Source organism: Nicotiana attenuata, unplaced genomic scaffold, assembly GCF_001879085.1.
Source record: "Nicotiana attenuata strain UT unplaced genomic scaffold, NIATTr2, whole genome shotgun sequence".
NCBI classification, from domain to species: Eukaryota; Viridiplantae; Streptophyta; class Magnoliopsida; order Solanales; family Solanaceae; genus Nicotiana; species Nicotiana attenuata.
The window spans coordinates 99,567-118,827 of NW_017673604.1; the positions used below are offsets into that span (position 1 = coordinate 99,567).

The following is a 19,261-nucleotide window of genomic DNA, read 5'->3' on the forward strand; positions in this document are numbered from 1 at the left end:
TATTTCATTTTCCCTCAATTTCCTATTCACCCTCTTTTAAGCTAAAATAAGCTTAAAAAACTCAACATTGTTAACCTCCATTAATTCTTAAAAGCACCCTGCCCAAATACAATTTAACATACACCAAATGCGTAGAAATTTACCCTCTGGCTAACCTCTATGTATATCTTCATCTTTCTTCTCAGATATAGTGGCATTTGCACGGCTTAAAGTTAGTCTTTAACTTCCCATTGCTATGGCTTTAACTTCTGATAAGAAATCATTAACGTGTGATATATACTTTTTTCCCTTTGGTAACAAAAATACTGATGCTGTTTATAAGATGGGTCATTTATCCAAACCCGGGTATAGGCTCAAATTCAAATACAACTAAAATTTAGGTTATCAACAAACAGTTTAAGATTTTCCACTTGAAATTAAAATGTGGCTCTAGGTTCTTTATTACAAGTGAGGCCAAGTATAACTGCTTGAAAGAGAGCGTCTCTCTGTTTATGGTCCAAAAGTTGATCCAAACTTGTAGCGACTCTACACTCTAGATTGCCACACTCTCATGCTGATGAACTATAACCAGTAGGGAAGACCTCACACCCTATGGCTTAAACCGGTTAATTTGCATTGCAAACGCTAAAATCATGAGGCATATATATCCTATTAGCTGCTTCCTGGAGTGCCACACGCAAATTTAACTTTTCTGGGTACATTAGCTCTTAGAAGGAAAAGCCAACGAGGCACAAAGTAAGACCCAATAGATGCTCCCCGGGGCTGCTTGAGAGTTTCTATGTAAGCAACTTTTCCTGGTTCAGATAAGCACTTATGTTACCGAGGCAAAGACATATATCATTCTGTTAGCTGCTTCCTGGGGTGGCTGGGGACTTCTCGATAAGAAACTCAATTTTCTGGTCATGTAAGAAAAGACTTGTTATATGAGAGCAAGTTTCAGAAACATGGCAGAAAGCATATGTTAGAATGAAGAAGTTTCAAAAACATGGCACAAGGAATATGCTTAGAATGAAATGAAGTTCGAATTCGAACTCATTGCTATTATGTTCACTCTTTCTAGTAAGATCATAATCAGTTCATTTGCTTCACAAAACATCTTGAGAACTTAAACAGTTTTCAAGGAGATAAATGTCAAGTATCTAGAAATATGTGCAGTAATAGACATGGTATTCACCTTCACTGATTTATTAACTTCTTCAAGCTTATGAAGCAGAAAATCAGAAGATACAAAACTTCTGGGCTCCATTGAAGCATGGCGTGGGGAGCCCGTCAGCTGCATAATAGACAGATGCAAGTTCAGATATTTAAGTAAAATGAAGTAAAAAGAAACATTTTAATAGGACTTGATTTACATTGTCCATTCAATAATAATGATGGATCATGGATGTAAGATAAAACTGTATTCCGCAACTAGATGTAAGTACTGGAGCTCTACTTAAAACAGGTTCAGATAAAATGACATAGGCAAACGGGACATCACTTAAAACGACGAGATAAGGTGACCCTATTTCATTGTGTTTCTATATTTTCGACATGAAAATTGCCCAAAACAAAGAGATAAACCTGATCTAGTGGCATGATGCCCTTCTGCAGTGCCTTATAGCGATGTGTTATTAACACAACTTTACGCCTTACTATTATCCATGCAAAAAGATACATTGTCTTAAGATTTTCAGGAAGAAATTAAGCCCATAGCAGTAAATTCAGACAAAGTGGTCTTCTATAACCAACTTGGTAAACAAAATCTCAAAAGACCCTGGGCCTAGGATCTGATTTAGGTAAAAATGTTGGATTATCGCTTTTACCTTTAAAGTTTTAGATGGTGATCTCAAAACAGCTGGAGCCTGAGTTAAAGACTCCATGCGAGAAATACTTTCACCGTCACCACCTTGAACCACTGATCTCCAACTCCTTCCAGCATGTATGACCTTTGATGCTTCAGTTACGATGACCTGCAAAAAAAGAAATGACACTTCAAACTTCATAATCAATGTTCTGGTCTGCCAATGAACCCACAAAAAGTAAAATCATAGAGCAGTGAAACTTATTGAGTGAAAAATCCCAAAAAGCAAAAAGGAGAAAAAGAACAAAGGGGAAGTTTCACAGAGCATAACAGATTATTTTACCTTCCTTAGGACTCCAGGATTATGTACACCTTGCACCTGCAGTTCATCAACTGGTGCAGCTTTTCCACGGGCTATACTTTCAACTCTGAAGGTGTGCAGACCAAACATTGACTGCAAGCAACCTACAAACATAGATTGTCAAAGTTTTTAACAGCAATAGGGCACAAGAGGCGTTCATGAGGTACTACAGAGAGTCAGGAAAAAATACTTTATCAAGTAAAACAGTTGAAAAGAACAACAGAGAATTTATTTAAAATGAATAGAGTTCAAGAAGATAATGAATGTGAGAATGAACGGCCATGGGTGAGTAATATTGACTGTTATGAACTGAATGAGAATTACCAAGCTAGTGCCTAGTAGTTGCATTACGATATGGCTAACGCCCATCTGCTCAATGTCTAAACTTGTTTCCTTTTCTTCCTACTCAAATTCTTAGAAAATGTTTATTCTTGCTGTATAGAGTCAATTTACTACTTTATCCACCACAAGACCGTCAAGTCTAATTCTCCTTTTGTTTTTTCTCTCTTAATCTGATTGGATAAGATACCTTCTATACTGCTCTTTACATCAGAGAAAGACATACACAAGCTCAGATCTTGTGAAACTTGTAATGACAAGTTTAAATTGTTCTTCGAAGATGTAGCAACCAAGGATCTGCTTTTCCAAAACTTGACAGTTGAACAGGGACATATAATTTACATGCAACAAATTAATAGTAGATGTTCATGAGATTGTAAGATTTTATCAGATGCAACCAATTGAAAATGTGATTTGGTGAGATTAAATCAGAATTCAGAATTTAGCCCACAAGTGTCGATGGAGAACTCCAACTTTTAGCAGGAACAGAAAATTCATTTGAAAGTTAAGGCCTCTATTTTGGGATTGAGGCATAGTGGATTGATTCTTGTCCAGCATAACCCCATTCCACTGTTCATCTAGCACGACCTCTTTATCAATGGATGGCCGATCGCGATTAATACAAAAATTTGGAATGAGGTTGAACCAAAAGAACAGTAGAAGAGTTTTAAAGGATGTAGGATAAGAGAAGTTGCAGTTGGTACCTTGTTCAATAATAATATCTATCACTAAAGGAAGAGGAACGTGCTTTTCAAATTTTATGTGTCCCCAAAATGGTATAAATGAAGGTCTTGACACCTACAATTGACAAAAGCAGATGTATCAGCTATATTGTCTCAAGAAAACAGCATGATTTGATCAAGCTATTGATACCTTGTAAACTATTTCATCTGGAGTAACATAAAGTTTGCGTGATGAAATTTCCTTTTTAAGCACATATCTTCGTATGGGCAGATAGAGTAACATAATTATTCCAATCCCCCAAGCTAAAACCAACAGCAACGATATAGAGAGCCATATTATAGTGTCATACTGAACACTTTCCGCTCCAAGTTCATCAAAAGAAGCCATGTATAGTATCTGTTCAGGAGTATCAGCTTCTTCTTCATCATCAGGCTCTGATTCAGGATCAGAATGCAGTAACTTCGACGTTGAACCGAGTTTCGGAACCCCTTCTGCATGTCCCATCAGCATTTTTCCAGTTCAAACCTGAACATTATTTAAAAACATAAACACAAACATGCCAGCTAATACTAAGATATGTCAAAGTTGGGTTTCCATTACAATTACTGATTGATGATGCTCGGTAACCAAACTTGATCTTATGTCGAAGAATTTATGGTCAAATTGGATCATGCAAAAATGGATATCTTATGAGAAACAATTACATTAAGATGGATAATCAGCTTCCTTTTCTTTCTCTAACTGTTCAAGTAAAGTTGAATGATTAAAGCTGCTAAAAACAATCAAAGGCCTCAACCTTAGCTGCATTTCCGTTTTCCGGTCTCTTATTCACGCTCTTACTGTTCTAATGAATCAGCACAAGTTTATTGATGTATAGTATACCAAGATAATGTTTGTAACTTTGTATAAACAAAAACATTCTGAGACGGATAGAAAATGACCACACAACAAACCTAAATTTTCTGTTACCTACCTATGGCTAAAACTCAAGAATTTGAAAACCCAGAAAATGAATCAGCATAATCATACCGTAAAACAAAAGAATCATTATAACTTTGGGTACCTGGGTAAAACACAATAAAAGGAAAGTTACTTCTTTTTTCCCAGCTTCGTAGTTAAAAGAAAAAGGGGAGATAGTATAAAACTATAAATCGTTTTGATCGGGAAAGTGATTGAAGGTAAAAGTTCAGTCCAATTTGTTAGGGTTTGGATTTGGGAATGCTGGGCACTGTTTCGATGAAATTGGCAGTGTACCCAAATGCTACATGCAACTGACCAAACATTCAAATTACGAGCAAAAAAAAGTTGAGCTATTTGGATAATCCAGCCCGATCCTTTTGCTATTCGGGTTAGTCGGGTTTACTCAGCTTTACCAGAAAAATGGGTTTTAATTATCTTAGTATCTGTTTGGAAAACTACCTGGTAATTGAAATTAGTGTAATTATTATGGTAGTAATTACACAGCTTAGTAATTCCACAATATAATAATTACGATGACATGTTTGTTTGTCATAACATAATTACAGAGCAATTATAAGCGTATTGTTTGGTTGCACAAGTGTAATTACACTGTTAGGCTAAATTTTAAATGAAAAAATTATCAAAACTTAAAAATTAATATAATAAATATATGCCTATAAATAATTTTATATAAGTAAATGATATCAGATTTGGTATTTAAGATGCGTATTTTTTCTTGAATATACATTAATTAGTAATCATATATTTATAACTAATATTATAAAATAAATTAATATTTATAAATATAATGTCATAATATTTTTCAAATGTTTGACAAAACTAATCTATCAGTTCTAACTAAAAAATGAACTACACAATTTCAAAATCCAAAAAATAAAAAATAGTTTAACATATGTCAAATTCTAACATAATAAAAATAAGTTCTAATACAACTTAAGATTAGGAAACATAATAAGTTTATAACCTCATTCAACAACGAAATTCTACTTACTGCCATCACTCATTATATGCCAAGTTTGTTAATGGCTTATTATTTCTAACATTAGGAGGTGTAATTTCAAAAACTTGAATAATAACACAGTACGCTAAATGAAGAAAATAAAACAAATAAGAAATAAATATACGAGCAATTACATAGAGTAACAACAACAACAACAACAACAACATACCCAGTTTAATCACACGGGTGGGGTCTGGGGAGGATGGTGAGTACGCAGACCTTACCCCTACCTGGAGAGGTAGAGAGGCTATTTCCGAAAGACCCTTAACTCAAGAAAAGGTGAAAAGGAAGAATAGGGGAGAAGAAGAGGGAGGGGGGGGNAAGAGGAGGAAAGAGGCGGGAGAAAGGCGATAAACAAAGAGGAGAAAAAGTAGCATCAAATAGTAACCATCAGGGAGCAACAATATCCAGTAAAAGGGAAGAAAAAGTATCATAAAAAAGTAACAATCAAAGAGCAACAATCCCAGTAGCAATTTACAAAAATAATGGACGTGGTTGCAAAGTACCAGATACAATAACAAACTAGAAGGAAGTAACTTTCAACCCACAGCAAGAATATTACTAGTACTACTGGTGAACCTATGAAAAAATCGCAACTACCTGTCAACCCACCACCTTAATCCTCGATCTCCAAACCTTCCTATCGCTAGTCATGTCCTCGGTTAGGTGAAGCACCGACAAGTCCTGCCTAATCACCTCTCCCCAATACTTCTTAGGCCTACCTCTGCCCTTCCTCAAGCCCATCGTGGTCAACCTCTCACACCTCATGACCGGGGCATCTATATCTCTCCTCTTCACATGCCCACACCATCGCAGCCTCGATTCCCATAACTTGGCTTTCACATATGCCACTCTCACCTTGTCCCTGATAACTTCATTCCTGATCTTGTCTTTCCTGGTATGACCACACATCCATCTCAATATCCTCATTTCTGCTACGCTCATCTTTTTGACATCGCTCATCTTTACAAGAAGTAAAGGTAGATAAATAATGTACAAAGAAAAAAAAATTATAAAGAAAATAAATTAAAATAAAAACCAAAAAGGAAAGAAATTAAAAAGTAACCTTGTTATTACATAGTGTCATTATCACCAACTCTTACCTCCCCTTGAAAATTGAAGAGTGTAATTACACCTCTCCAATTATATCTAATTCCATGCTGACTAAGTAATTACTTGGCCAGACAAACATGTCAAACTGTATAATTATACCCAAATCCAATTCCTATAAGTGACTTTCCAAAAAAGCTCTAAAAGAAAATTCAACAGAATTTTTTTGTACTCTACAAGATTGAGAAGTGTTGGTATTACTGTGTTCAAAATAAAAAAATTAGAGAAGCAAACAAACGTTAGTTCAATGAACAAATCGTAAAATAATTCCGAGCCCACTGAATTCACTGTGTCCTTAAGGAATTTAATCCCCCCACTATTGCCCAAAGTTATGGATTAATTCTTCCCAGGATAAAACGGAATAACTATTCTGTGATAGAGGTGTGAGCACCTAATTTTTGCCCCACATAGGAAATTACTCCTAAAAATAATTTAAAAATAATTTTTATTATTTTTATGAATTTTTGGGAGTTTTTCTTTATTTGTTTTGTGTTTAGGCGCATTGTTCATGCATCTAGGAATATCATAAGTCATGAAAATCACAACAAAAAATACTTTAGTAATTTTTACATGCATTTTTAGTTAATTAATTTAGTCAATTGTTAGATAAATCATTAAATAGGTTTATTTTTTTGCAATTTTTAGCTTTACTAAGCATAAAAGGAGGCTGCCTAGTCTTAAATAAATTGGGCCGACTTCAACAGCCTATTTCTTCCCTATACCCGTTTCAGCCCACATGCCTGGCCCAACTCCATCCATCCCTATAAACACTCATCCCCTTTACCCTAAAAGGAGGACCTTTTTCCAAAAGACAGACCCCCCCCTTCTAGAAAGCCAGCAGCGGCGCAGCTCCTCTGATTCTCCTCATCCTTCATCGTCCCAAACACACACACACACACATAAACATAGAAAGGGAGCTCAACCTAAATTCATGAGAAGATAACAAACCCCTTTCACACCCAACTTAGCCGCAACCCCAACTCCTCTTCAACCTAAAACAAGCCATCACCTTTTTTTCTTTCTAAACTCCAATAAATCAGCCGCCACCGAGATAGAGAGCAGCAGAAAAATTGAGAGGAAACTGAGGTTTCAAGAATTTTTCAAGCTCCCCTCCTTAGTTTCCGATTCTTTTAAAATTTCAAAAAAAAAATTCTGCTTATTCCCTTTTAATTTCGGATTTCTGTTGCAAAAATGGGGTTTGATTGAATCGAGTTTGTCGTCGTTGTCTCTCACCGTCGGGTTCTGCTACTTTTGTTTGGAGGTTTCGTTGAATACTCTATTCGAAACTTATTCACTGCTCGATTTTGTTCGACTCAATTGCTATAATTGCTGAGGTTCATAACGCTGTTTCTGCTCTTCAACATTGCTGGGCTCCATTTTCAAGTTTCTTGATCTCTATTTAAGCGAATTTTGTTGGTTCGCTGCTGTCGAGGTAATTTTCCTCCAATGTTATGTTTCTGGTCGATTTTGATGCCATAAAGTTATAAGAATGTCATGTTGTGAACTTGAATCAAGGACTGTTGAATACCTATGGCGGAATGTGATTTGTTACACTCTGTTTTGAATTTAACAAGATTTATTCAGTTTGTCCCATATGCTTCGTATGAATACATCATATCTCTGTTTAAGCACGTTAAGAGTAGAAATATCATATAGTTTAACTGTTATTGGTGTCCTTAAAACTGAAAAAATAAAGGTTGGTCTCACTATCCATTTCAATGAGCTTAATGTTTTGTCCTTTATTTCTTGGTTAACTACTATGAGCATGTCTTTGTAATGTGATGATAGTGTTTGTTTCTTTCCATTTTCGTTGGTTTGGTGTCTTAAATTGGTGGAGCTCAGATTTTGATAAAGAACTTAAATACACATGTTGTAGATCGTGGGTACGGTTCCCGTGACACGATTTGCGACATGTACAAAAACAAACAAGTGTACGAGAATCGTAACTTGTTCCAGAAATAACTCCATATATAATTAAAAGCGGTTAAAAAAGTAAAAATGCACAATAGGTTTAAACATGTAATCAGATATTTAGGCCGATTTTTAATAGTTGAGCGACCGTGCTAAAACCACGGAACCCGGGAATGCCTAACGCCTTCTCCCGTGTTAACAGAATTCCTTACCCGGTCTTCTATGTTCGCGGACCAAAAATAGAGTCAATTTTCCTCGATTTGGGATTTAAAATAAACCGGTGACTTGGGACACCATAAATATCCCAAGTGGCGACTCTGAATTAAATAAAATAATCCCATTTCGATTAATGTCACTTAAATTGGAAAAAATCCCTATCCCCTTGGGAAAAAGGTGTCACGACCCGGATTTTCCACCCTCGGGAGTCATGATGGCGGCTACTAATGTGAGCTAGGCAAGCCAACTATTGAACAGTTTACCTTTATCCATTTTTAAAACATTTTAACATTTCTAAAGCATTAATGTGAAACCAGCAGAAATTTCAAATTTAAGCGGAAGACAACGATAACATATATGAAAACTATATCTATTACAAATACTTAAGCGTTAATCACCCAGAACTGGTGTCACAGTACCATAGACGATCTAAGAGTGCTAAATACAAAGTCTGAAAACAAAAGATACATTGTTTCTGAAACAAAGAAATGAAATAGGAAGCAAAGGATAGAGGAGATGCCAGGGCCTGCGGACGCCTGCAGGTCTACCTTGGATCTCCGCGTGGACTGAAGGTAGTCACTCAACCTACGGTCCAAAATCAACAGCACTGGGATTTGCACAAAAGGGTGCAGAGTGTAGTATCAGCACAACCGACCCCATGTGCTGGTAAGTGCCTAGCCTAACCTCGGCGAAGTAGTGACGAGGCTAGGACCAGACTACCAAATAAACCTGTTCAGTTATATAATATACAGCGGAAAGTAAACAAGTAAAGATGGGAGGGGGAGCATGCTGCGGGGGAAATATCAATTCCGAATAGAAAGACAACAGGTAAATGTAAGAAGCAATATATCTCAGTTATCAATAAAGAACTAGAAATCAATAGATGCACGACATCACCCTTCGTGCTTTTACTCTCATCCTTACCAAAACAATCAAGTAATGAAAACGTGCACGACATCACCCTTCGTGCTTTTACTCTCTTTTCTCACCATATAATCAATATAGTCGGCACGGAATGGTACATCGTGCGGCACGACATCACCCTTCGTGCTTTACAATCTTTCCTCACAATCATACACGGCATCACCCTTCGTGCTTTACACTCTTTCCTCACCAAAATAATACACGGCATCACCCTTCGTGCTTTAACTCTCTTTCCTCACCCAAACAACAATCACAAACAATAGGGCAAGGGAAAATAATGAAATTGCAATAATAATCCCGGCAAGGGACGACATCAAAACAACAACTAAAGCCCGGCAAGGGAGATAACAACTTAAAGCAACAATAGCCCGGCAAGTGGGCAACATAATGATCTCTTCTCTTTCTCACTTTTACTTCACAATTCACTTCATAACCCGAGCCAATGCTCTAAAGGTTCAATTATCACTTACACTTTCACAATTCGTTATACAACTCGAGCCAACGCTCCTCAATGTTCATATGTCACAATTCCTTCCACAAACTTTACACAACATATAGAAATCATCACCAAGGCATGAAAGATACAACGAAGTCATGATAATCACAATATAAGACCCACAGGCATGCTAGACACCAACGTATAGATACTCGTCACCATGCCTATACGTCGTACTCAACATTTACCACATAGCAAATAGGACTCGACTCCTAATCCCTCAAGCTAAGGTTAGACCAAACACTTACCTCGATGCCACGAACACAATTCACGATTCAATTATAGCTTTACCCCTTGATTCCATCACCAATTCGCTCGTATCTAGTCACAAGTTACTTAATTACATCAATAAACACTAAATGAATCAATTTGAATGCATGAAAATGAATTTTCCAAAGTTTTACCCAAAAAGTCGAAAATCGCCCCCGGGCCCACATGGTCAAAACCTGAGGTTCGAACCAAAACCCGATCACCCATTCCCCCACGAACTCAAATATATAATTTATTTTGAAATCGTACCTCAAATCGAGGTCCGAATCCCCAATTTTTAAAAAACCTAGGTTCTACCCAAAACACCCAATTTCCCCCATGAAAATTATTGATTTGAAGTTGAAATCATGTTAAAAGATGTTAAGAATTGAATAAAGTTAGTTAAAAATGACTTACAATTGATTTGGAGAATTAGAAATCCTTGAATAATCGCCTAAGTGTGTTTATGTTTGAGAGAATATGAAAAATGGGTTTTAAAATCGTCTAAGTATAAAAGTTGCAGGTCTCTGATATGGGAAATGCGAACAGGGGTTCGCAGTTGCGAACCCTTCAGAAATGCTGGACTTTCGCATTTGCGAAAGAAATGTCGTATTTGCGACTTCCGCATTTGCGACACATTGGTCGCATTTGCGATCACTGGCCAAGCTGGGAAGCTTCGCATTTGCGAGGACGCAATTGTGATGAACTTACCGCATTTGCGATGGAGGGCAGGCCTGGGCTAGTTCGCATTTGTGACCAAGCCCTCGCATTTGCGAAATCGCATTTGCGAGCCAGGCTTCGCAAATGTGAAGCCTGCAGGCCTGATCATACCAGCAAAAATCCTGCAATTTTTCTAAGCTCAAAATGCACCCCGTGGCCTATCCAAAACTCACCCGAGCCCTCGGGGCTCCAAACCAATATGCACACAACCTCAAAAATATCCTACGGACTTATTCGTGCACTAAAATCACCAAAATAACATCATGAACATCGAATTAAACCTCAAGATCAATGAAATTTCTCAAAACTTCTTTAAACATCAAATTTGCATTTAAGGTCCGAATCACGTCAAACGGATTCCGTTTCTCACCAAACTTCACAGAATTATCTTAAATCGTATATAAGACCTACACCGGGCACCAGAACCAAAATACGAGCCCGATACTAACATGTTCTAATCAAAATTCATTTCCAAATCCTTTAAACAATTTCAGAAAACAATTTTCTTTAAAAATTCATTTCTCGGGCTTGGGACCTCAGAATTCGATTCCGGGCATACGCCCAAGTCCCATATTTTCCTACGGACCCTACGGGACCGTCAACTCACGGGTTCGGGTCCATTTATCCGAAACGTTGACCGAAGTCAAATTAATTCATTTTATAGTCAAAATTTATCAATTTGTTTTCACAGATTTTCACACATAGGCTTTCCGGCTACGCGCCCGGACTACGCGCGCAAATCGGGGTGATGCTAAAAGAGGTTTTTAAGGCCTGGAACGTAGAATTCATTTTAAAAACAAGTGATGACCTTTTGGGTCATCACATTCTCCACCTCTAAAACAACCGTTCGTCCTCGAATGGACGGAAGAAGGAAGTACCTGAGTCGGGGAAAAGATGGGGATAACGGCTCTGCATATCAGACTCGGACTCCCAGGTCGATGCCTCAGGAGGCTGACCTCTCCACTGAACACGAACAGAAGGAAAGACCTTCGATCTCAACTGACGAACCTGCCGGTCTACAATAGCTACCGGCTCCTCCTCATAAGATAAGTCCTTGTCCAACTGGACAGTGCTGAAATCTAACACGTGGGATGGATCGCCGTGATACTTCCGAAGCATGGACACATGAAATACTGGATGCACGGCTGATAAGCTCGGCGGCAACGCAAGTCTATAAGCCACCTCTCCCACTCGATCAAGAATCTTAAACGGGCCAATGAACCTAGGGCTAAGCTTGCCCTTCTTCCCAAATCTCATCACGCCCTTCATAGGCGACACTCGAAGCAATACCCGCTCACCGACGATGAATTCCAAATCACGAACCTTGCGGTCAGCATAGCTCTTTTTCCTGGACTGAGCTGTACGAAGCCTATCCTGAATAATCCTGACCTTGTCCAAGGCATCCTGAACCAGATCCGTACCAAACAACCGAGCCTCTCCCGGCTCAAACCATCCAACTGGAGACCGACACCGTCTACCATATAAAGCCTCATAGGGAGCCATCTGAATACTCGACTGGTAGCTGTTGTTGTAGGCAAACTCTGCTAAAGGCAAAAACTGATCCCACGAGCCTCCAAAGTCAATGACACAAGCTCGGAGCATATCCTCCAAAATCTAAATAGTCCGCTCGGACTGCCCGTCTGTTTGAGGATGAAATGCTGTGCTCAGCTCAACCCGTGTGCCCAACTCTCGCTGAACTGCTCTCCAAAAATGTGAGGTAAACTGCGTACCTCGATCCGAAATGATAGACACGGGCACACCATGAAGGCGAACAATCTCCCGGATATAGATCTCAGCTAATCTCTTGGAAGAATAGTAGACTGCCACATGAATGAAATGTGCTGACTTGGTCAGCCTATCCATAATAACCCACACTGCATCGAACTTCTTCAGAGTCTGTGGGAGTCCAACAACAAAGTCCATAGTGATACGCTCCCACTTCCACTCAGGAATCTCAATCTTCCGAAATGAACCACCGGGCCTCTGATGCTCGAACTTAACCTGCTGGCAATTCAAACACCGAGCCACATATGCAACGATATCCTTCTTCATTCTCCTCTACCAATATTGCTGTCGCAAATCCTGATACATCTTGGCGGCGCCTGGATGAATAGAGTACCGGGAGCTATGGGCCTCCTCTAAAATCAACTCTCAAAGACCATCCACATTAGGCACACAAACTCGACCCAGCAATCTCAAAACTCCATCATCACCTAAGGTAACCTGCTTGGCACCTCCGTGCTACACCGTGTCTCTAAGGACACACAAATGGGGATCATCATACTGCCGATCTTGGATACGCTCCAACCTCACGAACTGATTGGCCAAAGCTTGAACATCCAATGCAAGCCGTCTCTCACCGACCGGAATATAAGCAAGACTGCACATACTGGCTGACTTCCTACTCAAAGCATCGGCCACCACATTGGCCTTTCTCGGATGATATAAGATGGTGATATCATAGTCTTTCAACAGCTCCAACCACCTCCTCTACCTCAAATTCAACTCTTTTTTCTTGAACAAATACTGCAGACTCTTGTGATCCGTGAACACCTCACATGCCACGCCATACAGATAATGCCTCCAAATCTTCAACGCGTGGACAATGGCTGCTAACTCCAAATCATGAACTGGATAGTTCTTCTCATGAATCTTCAACTGCCGTGAAGCATAGGCAATGACCTTGCCATCCTGCATCAGCACCGCACCAAGTCCAATACGAGATGCATCACAATAAACTGTACAAGGCCCTGAACCTGTGGGCAAAACCAACACCGGTGCCGTAGTCAAAACTGTCTTGAGCTTCTGAAAGCTCACCTCACACTCGTCCGACCATCTGAACTGGGCACCCTTCTGGGTCAACCTGGTCATCGGGGCTGCGATAGATGAAAACCCCTTCACGAACCGACGATAGTAGCCTGACAATCCCAAGAAACTCCGAATCTCTGTAGCTGATGCTGGTCTAAGATAGTTCTTGACTGTCTCAATCTTCTTCGGATCAACCTGAATACCCTCTGCTGACACCACATGACCCAGGAATGCAAGTGAACTCAACCAAAACTCACACTTCGAGAACTTGGCGTACAACTGACTATCCCTCAAGGTATGAAGAACAACTCTAAGATGCTGCTCGTGCTCCTCCCGGTTGCGGGAATAGATCAAAATATCATCAATGAAGACTATCACGAACGAATCCAAGTAAGGCCTGAACACTCGGTTCATCAAATCCATAAAAGCTACTGGGCATTTGTCAACCCGAATGACATCACCAAGAACTCATAATGCCCGTACCGAGTGCGAAAAGCTGTCTTAGGGACATCGGATGCCCTACTCCTCAACTAATGGTAGCCAGATCTCAAGTCAATCTTTGAAAATACTTTGGCACCCTGAAGTTGATCGAACAAATCATCAATCCTCGGCAGCGGATACTTATTCTTGATTGTAACCTTGTTCAATTGCCGGTAATCTATACACATTCGCATCGATCCATCCTTCTTCTTAACAAACAACACCGGCGCACCCCAAGGCAAAACACTGGGCCTAATGAAACCCTTTTCAAGCAAGTCTTGCAACTGCTCCTTCAACTCTTTCAACTCAGGCGGGGCCATACGATACAGCGGGATAGAAATGGGCTGAGTGCCCGGAGCCAAGTCAATGCAAAAGTCAATGTCCCTGTCGGGTGGCATACCCGGCAGGTCTGAAGGAAAAACCTCAGGAAACTTACGAACAATGGGCACAGAATCAATAGAAGGAACCTCACCGCTAGAATCACGAACATAGGCCAAATAGGCCAAACACCCCTTCTCGACCATACGCCGAGCCTTCACATAGGAGATAACACTACGGGTGGAATGACCAGGAGTCCCTCTCCACTCTAAACGAGGTAAACCCGGTAAGGCTAAGGTCACAGTCTTAGCATGACAATCTAAGATAGCGTGATAAGGTGATAACCAGTCCATCCCCAATATAACATCGAAATCAACCATGTCCAGAAGAAGCAAATCTACATGAGTCTCAAGACCTCCAATCACAACTATACATTAACGATGGACTCGATCTACTACAATGGAATCACCCACCGGTGTAGACACATAAACAGGAGCACTCAAAGAATCACTAGGCATGACCAGATACGGTGCAAAATAAGATGACACATACGAGTATGTAGACCCTGGATCAAATAACACTAAAGCATCTCTTTGACAAACCAGAACGATACCTGTAATAACTGCATTAGAAGCCTCAGCCTCGGGCCTGGCTGGAAGAGCATAACATCGGGGATGGTCTGCCGCTAGCTGGCCTCCACCTCTAGCAGCCTGAGCTCCACCTCTAGGACCTCTACCTCTACCTCTAGCACCTCTACCATACGAATCTCTACCTCCAGACGAGGTACCACTGAATCTGCCTGAATGACGGGGCCTCTTGTCTGACCTATGACCACCCCCCTGTGACAGAACCATCTCCACTCTCCTGGCCATATTGGCCGCCTCCTGGAAAGATATCTCACTCCTAGTCTCTCTAGCCATCTGAAGACGAATCGGCTGAATAAGTCCATCAATGAACCTCCTCACCCTCTCTCTCTCGGTGGGAAGTATGATAAGAGCATGACGAGCCAAATCGATGAATCTGGTCTCATACTGGGTGACAGTCATGGAACCCTGCTGGAGATGCTCAAACTGCCTCCGATAGGCCTCTCTCTGAGTGATAGGGAGAAACTTCTCCAGAAATAGCTGCGTGAACTGCTCCCAAGTCAAGGCTGGTGATCCAGCTGGTCTAGCCAAGCAATAATCTCTCCACCAAGTCTTGGCGGATCCAGACAAGCAAAAAATGGCAAAATCGACCCCATTGGTCTCAACTATCCCCATGTTCCTGAGAACCTCATGACAGCTGTCTAGATAATTCTGGGGATCCTTAGAAGATGCACCGCTGAAAGTAGTAGTGAAGAGCTTGGTGAACCTGTCCAACCTCCACAAAGCATCGGCAGACATAGCTGCTCCATCACCGGCCTGGGCTACCACACCCGGCTGAGCTGCTCCAACTGGCTGAACTGCTGGAGTCTAAACTGGGGAGCTACCTGCTTCGGAGTGCGAGTAGTAGGAGTCTAGGCTCCTCCTCCAGCCTGAGAGACGGCAGGTGCTACAGGAAGTAAGCCTGCCCGGGTGACACTCTCCATAAGGCCCACTAGACGGACCAGAGCATCCTGGAGTACTGGGGTAGCAATAAACCCCTCTAGGACCTGAGCTGGGCCCACCGGAGCTGCTGGGGCCGGAACCTCATCATCAAAGTCAACTTAAGGCTCCGCTGCTGGTGTTGGTGCTCTGGGCTGAGCTCTGCCCCAACCTCGGCCTCTAGCACGGCCTCGCCCTCGCCCTCCGCCCCTCGTGGGAGGTGCTGCTGGGGGCTCGGGCTGCTGATCAGCAGATGAGGAAGCGCGTGTTCTCGGCATCTGCGAGAGAACAGAATAGAAATTCAATCAGCATTGAGAAACCAAAACGCACGACAAGAAAGAAAAGATGTGAAATTTTCCTAACTCTGTAGCCTCTGGGGATAAATACAGACGTCTCCGTACCGATCCCTCAAACTCTACTAAGCTTGTCTGTGAACTGTGAGACCCATGTCACCTAGAGCTCTAATACCAACTTGTCACGACCCGGATTTCCCACTCTCGGGAGTCGTGATGGCGCCTACTAATGTGAGCTAGTCATGCCAACTATTAAACAATTTACCTTTATCCATTTTTACACCTTTTTAACATTTCTAAAGCATTAATGTGAAAACAGTGGAAATTTCAAATTTATGCGGAAGACAATGATAACATATATGAAAACTATATCTATTACAAATACTTAAGCCTTAATCACCCAGAACTGGTGTCACAGTACCATAGACGATCTAAGAGTGCTAAATACAAAGTCTGAAAACAAAAGATACTTTGTTTCTGAAACAAAGAAATGAAACAGGAAGCAAAGGATAGAGGAGATACCAGGGCCTGCGGACGCCTGCAGGTCTACCTTGGATCTCCGCGTGGACTGAAGGTAGTCACTCAACCTACGGTCCAAAATCAACAGCACTGCGATCTGCACAAAAGGGTGCAGAGAGTAGTATCAGCACAACTGACCCCATGTGCTGGTAAGTGCCTAGCCTAACCTCGGCGAAGTAGTGACGAGGCTAGGACCAGACTACCAAATAAACCTGTTCAGTTATATAATATACATCGGAAAGTAAAGCAAAAATAAACAAGTAAAGATGGGAGGGGGAGCATGCTGCGGGGGAAATATCAATTCCGAATAGAAAGACAATAGGTTAATGTAAGAAGCAATATATCTCAGTTATCAATAAAGAACCAGAAATCAATAGATGCACGGCATCACCCTTCGTGCTTTTACTCTCATCCTTACCAAAACAATCAAGTAATGAAAACATGCACGGCATCACCCTTCGTGCTTTTACTCTCTTTTCTCACCATATAATCAATATAATCGGCACGGAATGGTACATCGTGCGGCACGACATCACCCTTCGTGCTTTACACTCTTTCCTCACAATCATACACGGCATCACCCTTCGTGCTTTACACTCTTTCCTCACCAAAATAATGCACGGCATCACCCTTCGTGCTTTAACTCTCTTTCCTCACCCAAACAACAATCACAAACAATAGGGCAAGGGAAAATAATGAAAATGCAATAATAATCCCGACAAGGGAACCATAATTCAACAACAAGTCCCGGCAAGGGACGACATCAAAACAACAACTAAAGCCCGACAAGGGAGATAACAACTTAAAGCAATAATAGCCCGACAAGGGGGCAACATAATGATCTCTTCTCTTTCTCACTTTTACTTCACAATTCACTTCACAACCCGAGCCAATGCTCTAAAGGTTCAATTATCATTTACACTTTCACAATTTGTTATACAACTTGAGCCAACGCTCCTCAATGTTCATATGTCAGAATTCCTTCCACAAACTTTACACAACATATAGAAATCATCACCAAGGCATGAAAGATACAACGAAGTCATGATAATCACAATATAAGACCTACAGGCATGCTAGACACCAACGTATAGATATTCGTCACCATGCCTATACGTCATACTCAACATTTACCACATAGCAAATAGGACTCGACTCCTAATCCCTCAAGCTAAGGTTAGACCAAACACTTACCTTGATGCCACGAACACAATTCACGATTCAATTATAGCTTTACCCCTTGATTCCACCACCAATTCGCTCGTATCTAGTCACAAGTTACTTAATTACATCAATAAATGCTAAATGAATCAATTCGAATGCATGAAAATGAATTTCCCAAAGTTTTACCCAAAAAGTCAAAAATTGCCCCCGGGCCCACATGGTCAAAACCTAAGGTTCGAACCAAAACCCGATCACCCATTCCCCCACGAACTCAAATATATAATTTGTTTTGAAATCGGACCTCAAATCGAGGTCCAAATCCCCAATTTTTGAAAAACCTAGGTTCTAGCCAAAACACCCAATTTTCCCCATGAAAATCATTGATTTGAAGTTGAAATCATGTTAAAAGATGTTAAGAATTGAAGAAAGTTAGTTAAAAACGACTTACAATTGATTTGGAGAAGAAGAAATCCTTGAAAAATCGCCTAAGTGTGTTTATGTTTGAGAGAATATGAAAAATGGGTTTTAAACTCGTCTAAGTATAAAAGTTGCAGGTCTCTGATATGGGAAATGCGAACAGGGGTTCGCAATTGCAAAGCCTTCAGAAATGCTGGACTTTCGCATTTGCGAAAGAAACTTCTCTGAAACAACTGTCAATGCAAATGCAGTCAAAGGTACTATATTGGATCCTCTATATAGCATTAATGTTCTCCGGTTGGGATGAAGAAGGCTTTTATTCTCGCTACCCAAACACTATCAACCACTTGCAAACCCTTTCAGCCGGTTACTTTTCTTTGATTACCATCTTTGGAACCTCAAAGTGTTATTGAAAAAAAATTGATTGAAAAAATGAAATGAAAAATGAAAAAAAAAAGATACAAAAAAGAAAAAGGTGGAAGAAGAGACAAAAAGAAAATGAAATGAAAAATGAAAAAAAAAGGAAAGCAAAAACAAAGAGAAAACAAAACAAAACAGAAAAACAAAAGAAAATCAAAAACAAAGTTCCCTAAACTATGTTCGACTTGATTCCGAAAGGATACGTAGGCAGCCGCTCTCTAGGGTTCAGTCACACCAAAATAAAAATCCAAATTCCCTAAAAAGTGAAACTGGGGCAGATGTTATAATGGCGATGATCCCGTCTGAATGGTTCCAAAGTTGTAATTCAGTCCAAATCATTTTTACCCAAATCCTTTCAAGTCCTTCTGATCAATCGGTGAGAATGTTCAAGGATCGGAGAATACAGCTACTTGGATCCGATGCAATCAAAGTGAGAGAAATAAAATGAGAGAGTCTTATTGGTGAAAACCCACACGGGCACCGTGAGGCAACAGTAAGTGGAGAAA

At 40.4% G+C, this 19,261-nt stretch overlaps 1 protein-coding gene across 1 annotated transcript; it reads right to left on the reverse strand.

The window, feature by feature from the left end:
* Positions 1 to 312: 312 nt before the first annotated feature.
* LOC109216838 lies at positions 313 to 4,451 on the reverse strand. The gene is made up of 7 exons (XM_019381038.1): positions 4,231 to 4,451; positions 3,357 to 3,692; positions 3,188 to 3,281; positions 2,127 to 2,248; positions 1,806 to 1,952; positions 1,175 to 1,273; positions 313 to 896 (listed from the first exon to the last, which is right to left on the reverse strand). Exons 2-7 carry the CDS (start codon positions 3,675 to 3,677, stop codon positions 846 to 848), a joined length of 834 nt encoding a protein of 277 aa, XP_019236583.1. The 5' UTR covers positions 3,678 to 3,692; positions 4,231 to 4,451; the 3' UTR covers positions 313 to 845.
* Positions 4,452 to 19,261: the final 14,810 nt, after the last annotated feature.

What these genes read in the sequence shown, in the direction of transcription:
- LOC109216838 (XM_019381038.1), bottom strand. Translation starts at nt 3,677, where the DNA reads ATGCTGATGGGACATGCAGAAGGGGTTCCGAAACTCGGTTCAACGTCG. An exon ending in ATCCTGGAGTCCTAAGGAAG is followed by an intron (nt 1,953 to 2,126) that starts GTAAAATAATCT and finishes CTTTTTTTGCAG; the next exon opens with GTCATCGTAACTGAAGCATC. An exon ending in CACCATCTAAAACTTTAAAG is followed by an intron (nt 1,274 to 1,805) that starts GTAAAAGCGATA and finishes TCTATTATGCAG; the next exon opens with CTGACGGGCTCCCCACGCCA.